General features: G+C 38.1%; 1 protein-coding gene across 1 annotated transcript in view; it reads right to left on the bottom strand.

Annotated features, from left to right (window-relative positions):
* Nucleotides 1-21,668, bottom strand: part of si:ch211-186j3.6 (neural-cadherin) — a 309,028-nt gene that overhangs the window by 89,107 nt on the left and 198,253 nt on the right. The window contains exons 16-20 of the mRNA XM_067437563.1: nucleotides 17,264-17,407; nucleotides 11,166-11,449; nucleotides 9,139-10,762; nucleotides 3,613-3,706; nucleotides 2,392-2,576 (exon numbers count right to left, since the gene is read on the bottom strand). Coding sequence (XP_067293664.1) covers nucleotides 2,392-2,576; nucleotides 3,613-3,706; nucleotides 9,139-10,762; nucleotides 11,166-11,449; nucleotides 17,264-17,407 — 2,331 coding nt within the window. The remainder of the gene's footprint in view (nucleotides 1-2,391; nucleotides 2,577-3,612; nucleotides 3,707-9,138; nucleotides 10,763-11,165; nucleotides 11,450-17,263; nucleotides 17,408-21,668) is intronic.

Raw genomic sequence — 21,668 nt, 5'->3', positions numbered from 1 at the left:
TGTTCTCTACTCTTCTAAGTACTATCTACTAGGGGTGTGACGAGACACGAGATCGGGTTCACGAGAACTCATGACTGGAAAAACTGTCTGCAGGTGCATTTTGAAATGTTTCAATAAATCATCTTGAATGTCATTTCAGTTCTACTTTTAAAGTATGAATTATCAAAGGAATTGAAAGACAACAATAATCAAGCACTGTAAACTCAACTGACTGGTTTCTTTCTGTATGATTTCACATGAGTCTCTTCAGACCTTACTGTACATGAATTATGAGATTCCAGACCTTCTGATAGAGGCTGTGTGTGACGACCTAACTGAATACACAAATTGAACACAGAAATAAAAACAGTAAAAATAACAAAAATAAATGCAAATTAAATGCAAACAATACGTGCAACCATAATCAAAGTTCTCTTGAAGCTACACTGTGTAACTTTTTAGTTTATTCTTAGCTAAAAACAATGAGTTCTTTCAAAAATATATGTGCTCGTTAAAGGGGGGGTGAAACACTCAGTTTCAGTCAATCTCATGTCAATCTTGAGTACCTATAGAGTAGTATTGCATCCTTCATATCTCCGAAAAGTCTTTAGTTTTATCATATTTATAAAAGAAATATAGGCTGTACCGAGTCTTTCCGGAAAAAACCGAGCGCCTGGAGGCGTATCGTGTGGGCGGAGCTAAAGAATGACAAGCGCGCAAAGCGGTGACGTCCTCAAGCGTGGAGAAACCCATCTATCTCAGCTAATACAGATAATGATCCACAATCAAATCTGAGGGAGAAATAAATTGAACAGGAGAAACGGCAACATCAGGACGTCCGTCTCTGTGGTATGTAAGTTACTGTATTTAATGGCCTCTCCACATTTCTGTGTGTTTACTCGCAGTTTATGAGGACATGATTCGGTTTATGGACTATTGTATGCGACTAGACCTTAGAAGTAGCAAGCAAAACGGTTTTGCACGTCAGAATACTGTAACGTTATACAGAGAACAACAATGGAGTAACCGTTAGCGCATTTGAATGACGAAGCACGCGATTGTGTCGTTTACTGATGTTTACTCATGCGACGGTAGCCAATAGCAGAGACATTTGAAGCAGTTTAAGTTAACTCACCGTCGAAGCTTTATCGCTGGGACCGCTCCGTCAGAAACACACTTCTTTGGTATGATTTGGTAAAGTCCTGTGACAGCAGTGGCGTGTAAATCCATTTTGAGACGCAACTGAAACGATGTTGTCAAGCTTCCCGTCATTTCTGCGTTCAAATCGGTTTAAATGCAGCGCTGGCTTCCCGGAATGCTGTGCTGAAGCTCGACGTCACCCATAGGAATAAAGTGGAGCGCGGCGCCGTTCACGGACGACTGGATCTGCAGCTGAGAGACTGTTTACAGCGTGCTCTAGTCACGCGTGCGCGCACCCTACTGGGAGAAGAGCCCGTACGGCCCATACAAGGACCTTCCGCTCTTATTAACGTCAAATAGACCCATACTCGAAAAAAACTCTCCGAAACTTGTGAGAAACCGGAAGGAGTATTTTTGACACAGAAATACTCCATCAAACGTCCAACATTAGTTTTTGAAACTTTGTCTATGTTTAGGATGGGAATCCAAGTCTTTAACAGTGTAAAAAGCTCAGTATGCATGAAACAGCATTTCACCCCCCCTTTAATGTATATTTACTTCTTTTAAGTAATAAAGTATTCTCATAAGTTTATAATATGCCATTGAAAAGACATCGAATTTCAAATGCCGGTCGCCATGTTGACCCTCCATCTTGAAAGTACATTAGCCAAAGAGGGACATACCCATAAATTCAAGCTTCGCCTTTCGCGTTTTAACACTCAATGGCAATCATGGACGAGGTCAAACTGGAAGCCATGTTAATCTTGGACTAAATCGGCCACAGTAGGAGTTAAAACTAAATCGGAATTTGAGAGGAACAGAAACTAATATTCACTAGATGGTCATATACCTTTACACTGCTAGATGGGGGAAATATCACACAGTGTAGCTTTAATATTTAAAGTGAAACCAGAGAACAGAGTCACAACTACTCAACCCAGATTATATAACTTTGATATAGGGAGACAGGCTATTGTATGTCACTTAATTTGCATAAAGCTTTGCATTTACTTTCGCTTTAGTGTATAGTGCCAGTGCTGAGCACACATTCTAAATAATAAGACATTTATCAGACATTCTATCAGGTTCTGTTGCTGATGAATTGAGGTGTATGTGAGGTTCTAGCTAAATAATTTGCAGATAATTGGGGAGAAAAAAGGAGAAGAATTTCAAGAAGTGTAAAAGTTAGCACTGATTAATGATCATCTGAAATCTCTTTTCAATGTCACGCAGCATTATGACATGATGTTACTAGGTAAATATTACTTGTACCTGCTAGTCTCAGAGAGGCTGAGTTGTAGATGACATCGTCCCGTAGCTCTCTCACATTCACCTTCACGCTAGAGATGGCATCTGGCCACACCCCATCTGAAACTCGAACCTGAAAGTCATAACTCCCAGGAGGGGCATTCTCCTTTATGATCAGAAACCCTGTCCGCTTGTTCAGGATGAAATAACTGCAGGTAGGGGAAAAACAACAGGATTCAAATATTGATATCTTTTATTTCATCTGCCATATATAGTTATTACTGCTCTTTTTTAATACAAAATATATAACTCTAATATATTTTCATAGTAGACCTTGTAAAAACCAAACAGTCAATATATATAAAAAATGGAAAAGCCAAAGTCTAAAATGAACAGACCAACAAACACAATTTTCATTGTCATTTGAACTGTGGCTAGAGTGAATGCATTTCAATAAATGGGTAGAGCGAAAGCTGAGAGATAATTCTGGGATATGGAATGGAAAAAGAATGAAAAACAGAGTGTGAATCCTTCTGAGGGTTTCCTCTTCTAGCATATTGCAACAAATTGTGAACGACAGATGAACTGCACTGAAATATATAAATTTCACTCTCCTCAAAATAGACCAATATGAACTCAACAACTTTGTATAATTGAATAGCACAATTTATAAGTCCACTTCTGACCCCAACTTCACACAAATACTTACACCTAAACTTGCTGAATGTACACACACACAAATAAATTATATAGAAGCATGGAAGCACAACAAATTACAAGTTAAGATTGTATGTTTCGTAATGGAGTTTTGATCTGCATTCTCTCCCTTTTCTCTATTTCTCAAAGACACAAGTGTTCTCACATTATGTTGCATATGCTGAAGGTTCTGAGAAAGTGAGAGCTAAGGCGCCTGTGTGCTCATGACATCTCAAGGCTGGTCCTGTCAGGATCATCTTATCATTGTATATGCCTCTCCAGAATAGTGCAAAACATCAATAAAGTAGTGCAAGAGAGGATGAGAGATGCTGGGATGTGAGAAAAAAGGGGTTAGACATTGTGCTTAGCGATCCTTTGACCCCTTTAAATAACACAAAGGGTGCAGACAAAATGTGTGATTGAAAGGTGCTGTGAGATGTGCATGAACATGATAACAAGGTGGATGGGATGATGAAATGACGTGGACAGAAAAGAAAAGGTGAAATAAACAAAATGGAGTAGAGAAGAAATAGGGGATAAAGGTCTCACCTAGGAACATGTCCCTCGAAGGCATACGTTTTGTTATCCCAGTCATCTGGATCTGGTGAGTATACCTTCCCAAGGACATTGGTTGGCATTCTCCCTGTCATCAAAAAAGACTGTCAAAACATTGCATGTGCATTAGGTATTAGCACAGTATGTATAAATGCATGATTGTGTCTGTGTGTGGGGCTGTGGAACACTTGATTCTGATTTCATTGATAAGTGTTTTAAGGTGTGCAATTATTTTCCAACGGTCCAGGTCTGTCGACCGCATTAGAGTTCCATATCACTTTTGAATTTATTTCAGTTATTTCAAAAAGGTCCTTACAGCCTACAAATACAAATGAACCAATCCCACAAAGACATTTGCCAAGAAACAGGTATGACAAACAAAACACACACACACACACACACACACACACACACACACACACACACACACACACACACACACACGTATCAGGCATAACAATAAACAATGTTGTGTTGCTCCACTTTTGCTGCCAAAACAACCCTGACCTGTCGAGGCATTGAGTGCTGTGGTGCAAGGTGGGCTGTGGTATCTGGCACTAAGATGTTTGCAGCAGATCCTGTAAGTTGCGAGGTGGGGCATCCATGGATAGAAATTGTTGTTCTGCACAACCCACAGATGCTCAAATGGATTGAGTTCTGGGGGAGGATTTGGAGGCCAAGACAGCACCTCAAACTCGTTGTTGTGTTCCTCAAACCATTCCTGAACCATTTTTACTTTGGCAAGATGCATTATCCTGCTGAAAGAGGTCACAACCACCAGGGACCATTTCCATTTAAGGGTGTACACGGTCTGCAACAATGCTTAGGTAGGTGTACGTGTCAAAGTAACATCCACATGGATGGCAGGACCCAAGGTTTCCCAGCAGAACATTGCCTAAAGCTTTACACTACCTCCGCCAGCTTGCCTTCTTCCCATTGTGCATCCTGGTGCCATGTATTCCCCAGATAAGCGACCCACACACACCCGGCCATCCACATGATGCTAAAGAAAATGTGGTCCATCAGACCAGGCCACCTTCTTCCATTGCCCCCGTGGTCCAGGTCTGATGCTCACATGCCCACTGTTAGTGCTTTCGGCATGGACAGGGGTCAGCATGGGCACCCACTCTGGTGTGCAGCTATGCAGCGCCATACGCAACAATCTGCGATGCACTGTGTATTCTGACATCTTTCTATAAGAACCACCATTAATTTCTTGAGCCATTTTGAGCTGTCTGTCCGTCCGTCCGTCTGCCCGTATTTATCCCTATACATATACTATGTAATGTTCTATTTATTAAAACCAAATTTCTTGAATCATTAAAAAACAAGAGGCAGGATTTATCACACAAACCAATCATAACTCCATATGGAATAAGGCAAGCAACAAAAATAAATCTGCCCTTGCCTTTTCAGTGCTAAATTTTCACTGCAGTAAAACCTTTAGTAAAACCTGACAGTAGTTTTTTTAATGCCAAAAGAGGGTTTGCACTGGCACAAGCTGTTAGTAAATCTGTCCCTAAATGTCTTGAAATAAAACAACTGAGCAATGTCCTGAGGAGTGGCAACCATGGTATAAGCAGAATAATTGTTTATCTAAGGAATAATTGTTGATGAGCTGTCAAAACTTAACAGATCATTCTCAATTACGCTATTCCTTTAAAAAGTAAATAAAGCCAAGTTTGAGTGTGCTTTACAAAAAAATAAAAATAATTTTCTTTAATTTAAAATGTGACTTTTTGTAGTTGTTAGTTTGAGTGAAATGCTGACTGGATCAGATTTCTGGACTGGAGCATTTTTCTGAATAGGTACTACATATATTTTTATTACAAGATTTTTATTTTTTAAATTATCACAATTTTTAGTGATGTAAACAGTCAGCATTTTCACACCTATAGATTGTTTGTTTTGTTCCAAAACAGGAACTTAATTTCTTACAGTATTGCATTTTCTTCTTGGATTGCTTTGCTTTCACAAGGCCAAAATGAGTTCATGCAAGTACAACTGTCCCCTTATTGATTTCTTCATCGTCATCCATTAAGATGATTGACAAGTTCCCTCTATGAGCTTATTGTGGCTTTATTTGTAACTGTGAAGACATGCAAACACTATATGAATGTAGCTGTCATTCCCGCTGTTAAATTATATACTACATTTGTATTAATACTATTGCAAATTCAAACGCTCTCTCTGGATCTCCCACTGCATATTTCGAATACTTATGACATATGCAATTTTGGACTCAAATGTGGGGTGCAGAGTTGAACTGGTAAACTGTGTCAAACAAGACACAGACAAACACTATACGAATGTTATCATGCAGCTAGAGCAGCAATCAAGGCTTCATTGGGACAGCATTATCACATAGAGAAGTGCAATTACACAACATTTTAAGATGAAGAGGTGCTCTTTTGGTTTTCAACTGTGATAACTAATGTGCTCACTCACAGAATTTCTCTTATGAATTATAATACCATATTATAATATAATATTCAATGGTCCATTGGGCCAGATTACTGTCACACCTCAAGCGAACCATCCTAGAGTTTGTTTGCAATTGGACCCAGACCACTTCATTTTTGTGGTCTTGGAGAGATTATTTTGGTGCGGATCTGGGTGTGTTTGCCATTTCACATTTGCTGTTATCAGGTGTGAAAGCCCTCAAAAGCTACAATATATACTACTGCTACTTTTTTGAGGAAAGGAATAATTATTTTGATAGTCTTTTTGATATGAAAGAATTCTGAAAGAAATGTATCATAGTTTCTACAGGTAAGCAGTACAACTGTATTTAACATAGATACCAAACCAGCATATAAGAATGATTTCTGAAGGATCGTGTGACACTGATAACTGGAATAATTTAACAGTATTATTGTTTTTACGGTAAAATAAGCATTTAAATACATGAACTATTTTGAAGTGGACAGCACATTCCAGGGCCCAGTTTATGAAACTGCCCCCTCTCTGCCTGTAACAATGGACAAAGGTTTGCTACATTTTAAAAGGGTCTTGGTGGACTAACACAAACAAACCATCCAATGCCATTAGATAAAGATGCTAGGACATCAGCCAGACACCTCTGGGACCAAGCCCAAGAAGGACAGGACTTTTCATTGGTCCACATGCAGTTTCTGCCCTTCACCCATCTAGAGACTAGTCCCTAATGTCCTGGACTGTGACTGTAATGGCAGATAACTTTGATGGAAATGTATGTAATGTATTACAATCAACCAATCAGCTGCCAGCTATTACATTTAAGTACACAATTAGATAATAATTTAGGTTAAAAAAACAAAAAAACAAGCAATGCTTCATTTTGTTCAGCCTGTGGTTTAAGGTTACATTAGCAAAAACACTAAAGCAAAACATTGTCAGGTCAAAGTGTCTAAACCATAATGGTCCCAAATTTGTGTACATGATATTGGTAGTCCACTGTTGTGGATTAACACAAACAAACTGTCCAACACCATCAGATAAAGATGCTAGGACAACAGCCAGACACTTCTGGTACCAAGCCCAGGAAGGACAGGACTTCTTATTGGTCCACATGCAGTTTCTGCCCTTCACCCATCTAGAAACTGATCCCTAATGTCCTGGTCTGTGACTGCCACAGCAGTAGTGGGTAAAACAAAGAAAGACAACAATGTTTCATCCAAATGCATTTATAATAATGTTTGGAAACCTCTAGACTGATGAAAACTACACACATCTATTTCATACATATTCAGAGAAATATGTATTCTTATTGAAGATTGTAACGAAACATCTTACACAGATTCAGCTGTTAATGAACAAATGAATCAACAGTTAATTTTTTTTCTCATCACGTTTGGTGTCTGTTTGTTTAGAATATTGCCAAGGTTATTCTGATGATGTTTGGAAAGTGAGAAATGCATTGGTAAACTTTAAAGATACACTGTAAAGAAAATTCAGGTCTTCTAGTGACTGATCACATCTAAATTTTAGCTAAATAAAATTTCTGTGAATTGATGCTATTTATTTAACAGATTTTACATTTGGCCAACTAAAAAGTTTAGATGTGATCAGTCACTAGAACATTTTCAGTTGGAGACCTGATTTTGTTTTTTACAGTGCACTTAAAGCCTCAAATCTCTGTTCACCAGCACGGTGTGCACCGCCTGAGCAATAACATGCATTAAGTCTTTTTGCGCTATGCACTTGGTTTGTATGACGTGCACCATATATATATGTGTGTGTGTGTGTGTGTGTGTGTGTGTGTGTGTCACAAGGATGACATAATTGTTGACTGATGATGTGACGTTTTAAACAATACTACTGTCAAGAAAACATGAAGACAACTCATTGCTATTGATGGAAGTTTTTTTTAATACAATAGCACATTATCTTAACAATTAATACAGTGAGAACCTTAAGTGGTTTTATTTTATTTTTGTTTGAATATCTATCTCAGCTGTTAGACATATAACTGAATGGAAAGACATTAATAAACTGATAGTGCTAATAGGCCTATTTTTAATAAAAAGAAAATTAATTAATTAATTTATTGTCTTTTATTTTTATTTATTAGTTTGTTTTGCATTATTGCTTGATGACTTTAAAGAATAATAAGTTATTAATTGCTTAAGGCCATTGTGTTGATAAAATATTTATATACAACTTTGAATATAAAATAATTAAAATCAACCTAATAAAAACTAAATGTTTTCTGTTTTTTTTTTTTGTAAGAAATCTTTATTAGGTGTGGATGTGGGCCTCCATGCATATCTTATAGGCCTACCGTATCGTATATTATATGAGTGCCATTGGGGGCCCACATCATGTTTATTTTAGGGGGCCCAGAATTTTTACCCACTAGTAAAATATTATATCTGGTGTTATATTTATATTTTTTTATAATATATTTTTTAGTTTGACTGCATGTTACATCATGGTCGATGTACCCTTTATAGATGGTAATGAAATTAAAAGACTAACATCTGTGAACGTCCATCTCATTGTTCTCATAATAATATTTCCTTTTTTGTTCAAAATACATTTCAATGTGTTTTTTATTTGTTTGTTTGTTTGTCCTTTTTTATAGCCATGTTAGCATCGAGGCTATTTACATGGCGAACACAAGGTCAATATCACAATCCATAACATTTCAAGGTGGTATTATTGTTGAAATGTAACAAACTGCTGTCTTATTCAGTTTTGTATCATGATAGGTTTTGAACTTAAGTTTAACCATTTTGAAAAAAGAGTATGTAAACGTACAAATTGGCCTGTAGGTACATAAAGTTTTGGCATTGAAAGAATTTGAAAGAAGTTGTCATTGAATGTATTTTGTGTCAAAGTAGTGATGAATGATACATATTTTAGTCCACATAGACTGCTGTTATGCTCACTGTGTGAAAAGCTTTGGAAAAAGTGACCTAAGTATTGAGAAATAGGCCATAGCGATTGCAAAATAAATAAATAAATAAATTTAAATATAATTGAAACATCAACGGCTCTTATATATGCTATACATATTTATAATGTTTAAGACATTACCTCTGTGACAGTTGATAAACACTTTCTTCTGTCCAGCTGTGTGGGCGTGGTCATTCTCGTCGCCAATGGTGATAGTGAGGGTGTTGGTGACGGTCTTCGGTGGCCTGCCGCTGTCGGTCATGATGACAGGTAGTGGAAACTCTTTCTGTCTCTCTCTGTCGAAAGCTCTCAAAGCGGAGATGGTGGCCGTGTCATTCCCATTATCCTGGAGGTGGAAATCATTGCTGTAACGGTACTCCAGAGGCACAGAGAAAGAGAAGGGTGAGCCATTTTCCTGTGAATCTCTGTCCATGGCTATCAGTAACGTAGAGCTCTGGTTGAGCCACACAACCTGTGGGCCTAAAACATTCTCCCACACGACCGGTGTATACGCAGCTTCAAACTCAGGTCCATTGTCATTGACATCCAGCAGAGCCATCTGGATAGTTGCTGTGCCAGTCAAAGGTGGCGTGCCGTGGTCTGTTGCAAGTATGACCAAGTGATGGTGAGCAGTTGTTTCTCGGTCCAGCTCGCTAGCCACAGTAACCATCCCTGACTGGTCAACGGAAAACAGATGGTACGGATCAGACTCCGGAGCAATGCTATAAGTGATCTCGCGATTCAGCCCCGAGTCCAAATCACTGGCAGCCACACTTGCGACACTAGTTCCTGGAGCGACATCCTCTCGTATAGCAGGAAGCTGTAGAAAGTGAGGAATGAAGACCGGCACATGGTCGTTGCAGTCTTCGACCTCTAGCGTGCAGTGAAGCAGACTGGAGTACTGCATATCCTCCACTTTGACAGTGAGGTTGAAGCGTTGCTCGCCTGGTCTTTCATAATCCAGACGCTTTTTTAAACGAAGGGTCCCCCGCTGCTCCTGTCGATGACTGACCATGTAAAATTTCTGTTCGGGATCCCCGGCCACCACACTGAAGGTCAGCTGCCCATTCTCTCCAGCATCTGCGTCCTCTGCGGCCAGCTCAATGATGGCAGTGTTGGGCTCACTGCTCTCGGGGATGCGAACAGAGCACGAGCGATCCAGGAAACGTGGTACATGGTCATTAACATCTGTCACGTGTATAGTTGCGGTGGCTGTTCCTATCATACCGCCGCCATCCCGGGCTTCCACTACCAAGACATACGTGTCGGTCTGCTCTCTGTCCAGGCCAGACATTGCCACAGAAACAGTCCCAGTAGCGGGATTGATACTGAACACTTCCGCTCCGCTGTTAGCGCCATTGAGGGCAGCGTTACCCACAATCCTATAGGCCAACACTGCATTTTGTCCGACAGCCGCATCATCCAGATCAGTGGCTGTCATCTCCATGACAGAAGTGCCAAGTGGGGAGTTCTCAGGCACATCACCATGGCAACTGTCTGGGGCACAAGCAAAAATAGGAGCATTGTCGTTTATGTCCCACACGTTGATAATGACATCAGTGAATCCTGTTAGCCCCTCGCCACCCTCATCTGTGGCCAGCACCACAAAACGCCACACTGCCCGGGTCTCACGGTCTAATGTTCGCTGGGCATAAATCTTTCCCGTCACCTCATCAATTATGAACTCGCTCTCAGCACCTTGGCCATGAAGGGAATATCTCAATGCCTCCTGGTCAGCGTCTTTATCTGGGTCGGACGCTGTTACCTACAACATCAAAGAGAATATACTTAAGTTTCATTCTGCAAACTCCAGCATAAGTTTTGTCTATTTATTTATCATCCATCTCTCCATCCAAATGTTAAATGCATTCAATGCATTCATGTTTTCATTATAATTATGCAATACAAATTAACCTGGCACGGAAATATAAATGAGTGTTTGGGCAATTTTCAATAAATTCAATAAATGGTAGAATGCAGTAATTCACACATCCATGACCTGTTTTTATTCTAGAGGAGCTCTGCAGTTTTTATTTTTTTGTGGTAATTATTATTAATTAAGAGGAACCCCCAAAAAAATTTGCTATTCTGAAATGACAAAAATATGATCTGAAAATGAAGTATGCTATGTATAATAATAATAAAAAATAAAAAACTAGAGAAGCTACCTGGAGCACAAATACAGGAGAACCATCCAGCTCCTCTGTCACACTGCCGTAGTATTCGTTCACAGAAAACACAGGTGCCTCATCGTTCTTATTTACAATGGTAACTATTACAGTAGCGTAATCTTCCCACTTCCCATCAGAGGCCAAGACGTGCAACTTGTAGAGCTTGTTCTGTTCATAATCCAGCAGCTGGGCGATGAAGATGGTTCCCACCTCAGGCTCCATGTCAAAAACTCCTCCCACATTACCTGAAGTAATCTGGTAGCGCAACTTGGCATTGGCACCTGAAGAATAAGAGCAGTCAATGAAAAATAGAAACTTACTCTGGTCTCAATTAATTCTTAAAGGGAAAAAAGCAAAGATCTATACTGACACTGTTGTAAAGCCTACTGAACAATAGGCTAAAAAAAAAAAAAAAAGGTTAATAAGGAATGCATTACCTCAAATATGATAACAAGCTTTTTGCTGCAGGTCAACACAAATTGCTTCAATGGCTTAAAGAGTTTATTGTCAAGAGTAGCCTTGGAAACCCACCACCATGGAAACATACACCAAATAAACTCACCACTGAGGAAACAATCTCAGAAGTGTTTTTTTGTTATTTTATTTTTTTTCCATTTTTAACAATGGTCGATGAAGACATTCACTTATTTCTAAAACCTTGCTTTGTACTTTTGCATAGCTGCTGCCAGACATTCAATCAAAGGCCCATTCAGCTCAAGCTGGGCTTTCTTTCTTAAAAACCCAATGTTTCAAACTTAAAATAAAAAATGGTGTTCAAGACTAACAGCTCACAAAACCAGCCTCACGTAGCTCAAACCTTTTTCTTATTCAGTCGATGCTGCCAACTTGCTCTCATTTCGCTCTTTTATGTAACTCAAGACTTAATTTATTTTCATTCTTAATTAAATTGATGATGGCTTAGTTTGATTAAGCAGAATAAATCTGAAAGTGAACTCAAACTCAACAATAAAAAACATAATTCCAAACCTGTTTCACTTTTTATATACGAAACACATTTCTGTCATGAGAACTCTTGGGAGATTAGTATGGTATTAGTTTGTCATTGGAAATGAATAGGGCAATGCTAATGCATTTGTTCTTGGCGGAATAGATCTGCTACGCTGCTGCAGAGCAATTACAGAGATTTGCTACTGCCAATATATTCACAGACACTGCTGTGAGCATGCAAGACATGCTTCTGCACATGTAAAATACACAAATGAACCCCTGTAGCAGATCTATACAAGTGGAGCTGGGGAAGGTGGAGGGACCAAAGCTCACTGCAGACTGCTAACAGCAACATTACGGGTACAATTAGTTTGAAGGTGCAGCTCACTGGTCGCCGATGCAACAACAACCAATTAGCAGCTACCAAAATACCTATGAGCCTGCACCATTTCAAGTTTTATGCCAGAACTAGTATAATTTTCTTGGAATTCAGACGTTTTTTAATGTTTAGACTACCTACTGCTCAAATATCTTTGTAATGATCAAACTTTTAGGTCAGAGTTCCCTAAACCTGAACTCTGGCAGGTTTCATTCACATGTGAACAAATGGGGGACAATGAAACACAATGTAAAAACCATCTTAAAAAGGAAGAAATAAAAAACAAACAAATTTGGATCCCCTGATTTGAGCATGATATATTATTAAATTATTTATTACTCCTTTTTCTGCTATTTTGTATTTAGGACTCAAAGCTCATCTCTATTAAGTAGGTAATAAATGCAAAGAGACTTCATGTAAACAAACCCTGCTAAGCAAACAGTACAAAAACATTTCAGATTTTCTCGCAGTGTGTTTGGATATCCCTGCTGGTACGAGGTTAATGAATAGGGAACAATGCATTAGAAGCCTTATCACCATTTCATCTCCACCATCTCGTGTTGCCTTAGGTACCTCTACAAAATTGCATTAGGGAATATTTGGCTTATTTGCGTTTTCTGCTAATACACAGAATCAAGCATGACTTCCTTATGAAAGAGCAGATGTACTATGATGGCTCGCCAGCTTCCTGTGGCTCTGCTCCAGTGACTGCGAGGGTTAAGTCAGAGCTGCAGTGAAGGTTGAAATCTATTCATCAGGGTAAAGCTTCATGTCCAGCCACTCCAGGCTGTATTATGATGAATGACTGATACAAGAATTTCTTTCCTTCTCTCCTGCATCAAATCCACATTGAGGAGCGCAACATGGATTCATCTGGACCACAGGGAATTACGCGCTTCAGTAGTGCGTCTATATACTGAGGCAGGCTGGCTGATGAGTTATGTAGACTATCCTCTTTGTGCGTGTTTCTGGAGTGTGTGATAAAACAAAAATATTATCCAAGGCTTTTGCATTGCAACGTATGAGGCTGGTTATCTTGGGAGCAGCATTTGTTATGTTCTCAGGGTATATTGATGAGGAACCAACAGTCTCTGTCATTCATGAGTGGTACAGATGTTATTGCATGAAGCAGAAGAATATGAGAGTAATAGCCTGGAGACAAACTCGAGCTCACGGGAACCTGTTCAAACTGTGTTTCATTAATATTGTCGTGTGCTAGCCAAACCCATTGAGAGGTTTAGTATGCACAAATGTAGTCCAACTGCAGAAACATTGTATATATATATATACATGTCTACATGTCTAATTTTCCTCAAAATTTTTTTTTTCCTTTTTTTTCTGAAAGGCCATTATAAATTAATCATAAGGAAAATTAGACATTTGTATTATACATTCCCCTTATACCAGATTTGAACTGGAGTACTGTGAGAATTCCTGGTGGCCTGATGACTAATTTGGCTCGCCTTTTTTGTTTGTTATATTTTTATTTTATTATTATTGTTTAATATAATTGCATGACCATTATACTATAGAGATCATTTCCAAATTCAGCATTTGATAATAAATCATTAATGTTATTCATGACTGGCAGTGATTCGTCTGCTCCACACCTTTCAAATAATTTTGAGTAATCAATGCGTGTGACTTGAGGATTGGCAAATTACTGACCTGGGCTGCGTTCATTTGAAAACGTATATTTTTCTCTCTGTTTTGGCCTTCCGTCCACACTGAGACAGCGTTTTAAGTCAATGAAAACGTATTGTTTTGAAAACGCTCCCCAAAGCGGATACATTTGAAAACGCCGTCTTCGCTTCGTAGTGTGGACTGTGAAAACGGAGGCTTTTTAATACGATGACGCATTTTTAGCCATGTGATGCAGTCATATGACCAATTCAGTCAAGATGGTGAATGACATTGTACAGCAGTTGTTTGGTATGCTTTCTGTTTTGACAGCCTTGTTAAATATTAATGTCAGTTTGTACATACTGTTAAAAAACACTGCCTTTTCTCGACATAGTCGCAAAATGAGTATATAACAGAGTAGCGTAAAAGTCGAAGCGTCTTGGATTTGCTCATGCGCAGTACGGGGATGTAAGCGTTTTCAGATGTTTTAGTGTAGATGAACACTTTTTGGAAAAACGATTGGAAATGATAGTGTGGACGGGGAATGTTTTTAGACAAAATCTCCGTTTTTAAATGTATCCGGATTAGTGAAGACGTAGCCTAAGTGTATCGTAAGAAGAGAGAGTTATGAGGTCACCTACAGGACAACCGGCAGATTACACCTTTAACTTTATTCAAGTGCATTGTGATAATACTATAAAGTTTTTTTTTTTTTTTTTTTTTTTTTCAAATACACATCTGAATTAAATTATGTATATGACTTGCTGACGTGCACGAAAACCAGCCATGTATTGGACATTCCTCTGCAGTGCCCTCTTCCTTTTTGTCAGGCTTGCAAAATCCTGCCATTTCTTGCAGACCTCTTTACCCGATCTTTTAACTAATAATTTAACTTTTAACTTTTAATTTGGTAGCAATGTCCTCCCAGAAGTTTTGTTTCTCTTTGTTTGTGCGATGCCCTTTAAATCTGCTGAAAATAATATATTTTCCCGCTCCACCTTCTCTAGAAGGATATTGATTTAGTCTTTTTGAAAGGTATCTTTTTTTTCCCTCTTTTTTTCAGCCATTTTGTCAGTGCCTCAGCCTGTAGGTAGTTGCTTTATATAGCTTTATATAGACGTGTTTGATTGCTAATCTACATCAAATGACAATTATTAGGTGAACCGTTCAGAGGAAACGATTCCATATAAGGTTATATTTCAGCACTTCGCAAATGGACAGCGCCTCTTAAGTAGCACTTGGAGCGCATTCTCGCCCGTTCATGTTAAGTACATTTTTGGGAAACGCATGTGGAATTGGTGCGAGTGATCGTAACTTCGCTCGTAGAAGTAGAACGCGGTCTTTATAGCTATGATACATCGTTATTGGGAAACCCGGCCCTGTTCAGGCAGGGCTTCAAGTGCAGGTCAATTTCTTCTGCAAATAGGCTACTGTTTTGGTCAGTTTTGTAATACCCCATTACTATCTTCCCTCAAAATACTGTATGTATAAAGGACATCATTATAATCTATTGCAAAGACACATTAGTAATTTACCATACAAATATTCACATCGGGGGGACAAAAAAAGTCATCATATCAAAGCAATAACATTCACTTTTATGATCTTTCTAAAATATATATTTTCATGATGTAGTTATTACACTAATATTGATATTCAGGCAATTGAGATTTGTACTATATTTTGTATAAATTAATTTTGTTTTACCATTCCAAGATGAAAAACAACATCCATCAACACACTGCCCAATGTAATATTTTGATAAATGTAGCTGTGCGAAATAATTAAATGTTTCAAATCCATGTGCAGTTTAAGAGAAAACCTTTAATTATTTTTGCATGGCCCCCCACTAAGACCTTTTTTTTAAATTACTTTTATATATATATATATACATATACATAAATACATACATAAAAATAGGGGTCGAAAGTCTTCGATGCATCGCGATGCAGACAAGGATGATTTGGTATCAGTTCAGTAATAGACCATAACCAATTGTAATTTTATTAACGCTTTTCCAATGTCATTTGTTGCGTCTGTGCTTTGTCGCAATAGCATACAATGGCAGAGGGACACGAATGTGAGTAATTACAAATTCTCCAACTACTTTAAAAGCCGACATCTGGGCACATTACGGCTTTTATGAACAAACTGGTAAGCATGACCCTGAGAACACACACACTGTGTGTAAATTAAAGCTATCTTATTTATCAAAAACTATTTTGTTTACACTTGGACACATAAATGTGTCTTCGCAAAACGGATATAAATCCGATCTCCAGTTCCCGGGCTATTTGCAGATTTAATGGAGTTCATGTCATGTCAAAACAACAGATATGAGCTGCATTTTTGACGGCAATATGAGCGAGCGTGGCAACAACACTGATCATTCCGGTTCTTTACTTTTAATTGATGATTGTATGTTGAGCACCTACGACTTTACTTTCGGTTTCATTAGCGGTACTTTGTGTGTTGGCTTAATGAACAGATACTCTGTGGCGATGGGTGCTGCATAGCGCTGTCATATCGGGCTATACCATGACATATAGCCTATAAAAGGCACTTATACGTTTATATTTTTAGCATTGTTCGGATGAGTAAAATTTACATATGTGGTTTTAACAACCAGGTGTATTTATATTTTAGTTTTGACTGTAAAGAGACCCAGACCACCTCCTAAAGTGGTTTTCTGTTCCCAGACTTAAGTTTTATTTCATACAATTAAGAAGTGTGTTTTCTTTGAGCAGGTAAAATTACAGGTTCAGTTCATATAACTGACTGACAAAATTGTATACATGAGGATGAAGTGAATCGTCAATGCATTGTGATATCAAATTAAACCGAATCAATGACATGATAATCGCAATCTAACCGAACAGTAAGACCAGTGTAGGTACACACCCTTAATACAATTTGGTCTGGGTGTATATAATGGCCTGGATTAGTGAGATTTCCCAGCCTAAAATTGTGTCCCAGCCCTGCCTCAGACTTTGCAGAAAATGTATCCACCAGGTGAAGATCATACCTTGCTAGTTGTGATATCAGATTCTCAATTCTAAAATAAGACTCTCACTTACACACTTCCATTTACAAAAGAGCATATTGTTCTACCCATCAGCCAGTGCCCCTCCTCATCTTCACCTACCTTCATCTTCATCATTTGCACTGACTGTGAGGACGGTGGAGCCCACGTCAGCACCCTCGTTCACGTCGACTTCATATACAGACTGCGCGAACACCGGCTTGTTATCGTTCACATCGCTGATGAAAATACGCACATACGCTGTATCTGATGAGAGCAAAAACACATACAAAATAAAAATTAACAAACAGTGTTCACATACATTTATCTTTCCTTACCATCTTAGTCTTTGCCTCTATCGTTTCCCTCTCTCTACCCTACCTCACATCTTTGTAAATATCTGCCATTTCTAATTCCATCAAGTTCATGTGTCTTGTTTGTCTCATTCATTTTCTGTCCATCTTCATCTCTCTATCTTCCTCTCATGTGTCCTACGTCGTGTCTGAAGTCATCAGGTAACGTGTAGAACCCTGGGGGTTCTATGTTTACTGAACATAAGCAAGTGAAATTTGGGATGCTTGCCCGATTTTAAATGTGATATAATTATGAGAAGACAGATCAATTACAATCTGGAGCTGAAGATAAGAGCAATAATTAAAGAGATAGCTCCCCCAAAAATGAAAATGAATAGACTGTTTGCATTAGGCGTATTTCATTGTAGTACATTATAATAAACTACAGACCAACATCCAGACCGAGTGACATAGTTTTACCATGTCTACAGATTGAAGTCAACAGCTTGTCAAAACAATGGAGCAGTTCACACCACAAGCGCTTAGGGTAATGATCTTTCGGCATTACATCAAATATTCTTTATCCAGACCCAAACACGGGCCCTTTCTGCTCTGTGCACATTGCTTCTCTCTCTTGCTAAAGACGTAATACGCCACATTATGAGCTGCAGATGATGCGGTTATGTTAACAAAAGGGGCAGAAACACCTGAGCAGCAAAATAGATGATTTTGCTAAAATGCTGCAGAAAACAAGAATTCAGCAAATGCAATTTTGAGAGTTTTGATTATTAAATTATGTACGTTTGTTTTTAGTAGTTTATTATTTTATTAGCAAAAAATCAAAAAGGTCCATATCGTTTTCTTAAGAGGTAACCCCTGCAGCCGCAGTATTTTTTTCTCTTTTCCAAGGCCTTCTACGTGCCAACTATATTATTATTATGTCTAATAATAATTAAATGTGATAATAATTTAATTAATTAAATAATTAAATGTATTATTATGTCTAATAATAATAATAACCTGATAAAACACTCATTTACTTTTTTGGGGGTAAATATTGGTTTAAAATATATATATATATATATATATATATATATATATATATATATATATATATATATATATATATATATATATATATATATATATATATATATATATATATATATATATATATATATATACATTTTTTATACCTCTTAACAAATACCTCTTAACCACATTTACAAATACCTCTTAACCACATTTAACCTGGTAATTAGTACACGTCCTTGAAAGTCCAGGAAGGGAGCCACATTTTTGAGCACATCAATATCATAACAATATTAGCTGCACGTGTTGTGAATATGCCAGCTGGTCCAATAAATGCAAGGCCTATTTAATGCCTGTTGAATACATTATTTCCAATAATTGATGCGTGTTGGGCACTTTATTTCCACTTTTCGAATATTTTTTTATTTATTTAAAATAAACCACTCTGAGCTGATATGAAATGGAAAAAGACAGATTCGAGTTGGTCGTATCAAAAACGAAATTCTGTCATAATTTACTCTCTCTAATGTTATTCCAAACCTGGATAACCAAACATATTTAGTAACTGTTCAGATTCATTTTATGTTCCACAGAAGAAAGAAAATCATTCTGGTTTAGAAAGGAGAGACATGGGAGTTTTAATTTTTGGGTAAACTACACCTTGCATGCAATATTATAAAGAAAAGCACAGCAGAACTTAAACAAACAAACATGCGGTGACCTTTTCAAAACCTTCAGTTCAGTCAGGGCTGTGAGAGGCAGTTAGATTTGTAGATAAAGTGTCTGATTCGAGTCTTGATCCCGCTCTCTTTCTGACGTTTTATGTTGTGTAAAAAGAGCACAGCATCCTCTAAGCTGCCATTCTGTGACAGGTTGGCATGTTGTTCAGAGCTCCACCATGAATACATGGTCATGTTTTCCCCTCATAAGTGCAGAGGCACAACTCTGTTGTGTGATTTTCTGCTTAAACAACACTTGTTTTTTTCTTTTTCTGTTTGTGTGTTTCCTTGTCACATGGATGGCTTTGACAGCATTTTAGTACAATTAGCATTCTTGTGTTTCTGTGCTATTGTGTGCATGTGTACCATGTGACTGCTCATCAACACCCTGTCTCCTGTGTGCTCGACCATACTTGACACTGCCACAGTGTCAATTTGACAATCAACATTTGTTTATCTCACTACAGCGTAAGTGTGTTGGAGCGCACATCTTTTGCCCTATTTTGAGTGCAAGACAAACTGTGAGCAGACAGACAGCAGAGAAGCATTGCAAGTACTGGAGCAGACTGCTTTCTCTCTCAGACTGACCCTGCCGCTCCCTGATGTCTCCCCCTCCCCTCTGGCACCTTCATCAACATTTAAACCAGCAGGAGTCACATTATTATTTCTTCAAGTGTTGCAGAGTTATTTGGGCAAAGCAAAGAAGGAAAATGAGACGCTGTCAATAATCCATACAATGCATGAAAAATACATTTCTGTGGGACACTGGCTAGCTCTGTGGTCTAACAAATCCAATCAAACTGTTACGCTGTCTATATTAAATGAGGATTATGCAATGCAATATTTTACGCAGCTAATAGAAATATTCCCCTGAACTTTAGATCCCCTTAGCTCTGCATTGTGAAGTCCTGAAAAACCCAGTGGCTACATTCAAACAGTCAGTGTTTGAGATTGACAGCTGTAATTAATCACAAATTATTAATTTTTTTATTATTATTATTGATTTTGGCATTGTGGCAGTGACAAAAGCTTACATAACATATGGTGTGAATGAGTCCTGAATTTTTAAGAAAGTTATAAAATGTGAATATCCTAGCCAAATTTTGTGTTTAAGAGTCTAAACCAGATTAACATCATGACTGCAAGTGTTATTTTCTATGTTTGTGTAGATGCTGAAATGTAAAATAAGGACATAATGACAACATTTAAGCATCAACATTATTACATGCTTACAAATAAAGAAACTTCAAAAATTGATGAATCCTTTATAGTCTAGATATTTGTATAAATGCCTTTTTAGCACTTTTTAAATCATTTTAGATCCCTTAACCCTACTGCCAAACCCAAACATAACCCTTTTACAGACAATATAAAAATAAATTTATATAAAATGTAATGGAAAAATGTGTAGGAAAATTATAATTTTAGTAACAATATAGCAATAACCTACTCATAACCAGTGTAATCAAAATCATTTATTTATTGCAAAACTGTCAAAAGCAGTACCAGAAGTAGTCCAAACGACAATGTATTGCAATTGCAGTCCTCTCTGGCTGTCTATAATAATATATATTTATATGAGGTTCAAGCACAAGTTAATAGTCGCTGAAAATGTTATCCAGGTCAACTCTGTGAAGGCGCACATTTTTCATTCAAATGCACATAACCTAGCCTGACGTGGTCATACTCAATTCTAGTCAGAATATGAGTCTGAAACTGCTCCATTGGGCTGTGATTATGGGGCGTGTTTCAACCGAACCAGAAAAAAGACCTCAATTGGACAGACCTACAACCAATCAGAGAAACGAAGCGACGCCAACAGAGCTCAACTGCACTGTGTTGCCAAGTCCGCGTTTTTTTCCCCGCGGGTTGTTTTCTATGTCCGCGGGTTGAAGCGACTATTAAGTGATATATAGACCCATGAGTGCGAATTTTAGCAGACAACCTTGCCAAAATAACACACATTTTACCCCCCAAACTCCATTTCTTTTCCAGAGAACCCCCCCGAGAAGCTATTGTTTAGGGCTAGTAGTTGGCGGGTTTTGTTGTTAAAAAAAACTTGGCAACCCTTTCTGCATGTGCGCTGAAATCAGGCTGGAATAAACAATCTTTGCCGGTGTTGTAAAAAAATAAAATAATTTAATGACACACAGAGTATTTATCCAACATGATCATCATTTCTGAGAGAAATTGTGAAGGTGAATGCATATACAAACAAGCTCTCCGTTTAAGATTTGAACAAATGTAATCCAAGCCCCTTTGATGACGTGCATGATTACTGTTTATCATCTGTCCGTCATCGTCTAAAGCCCGCCCTGATGATTTCATTGGTCCGAAAAAGTTTCTGTTCAGAGATAATTACTCCTCTATGGAGCGAGGCTAGACCGAACTGCCCGACCTAAAAAAATTGTGGGCGGGGCTAAGTTCGGCTGGCATCCAGGCTACACATAACCCAAAACATGCCATTTCACAATCTGTGATGAA

The sequence above is a fragment of the Pseudorasbora parva genome, chromosome 1 (assembly GCF_024679245.1).
Source record: "Pseudorasbora parva isolate DD20220531a chromosome 1, ASM2467924v1, whole genome shotgun sequence".
NCBI lineage: Eukaryota > Metazoa > Chordata > Actinopteri > Cypriniformes > Gobionidae > Pseudorasbora > Pseudorasbora parva.
The sequence above is the reverse complement of the archived record's forward strand: the minus strand, read 5'-3'. Positions and strand labels throughout refer to the sequence as shown.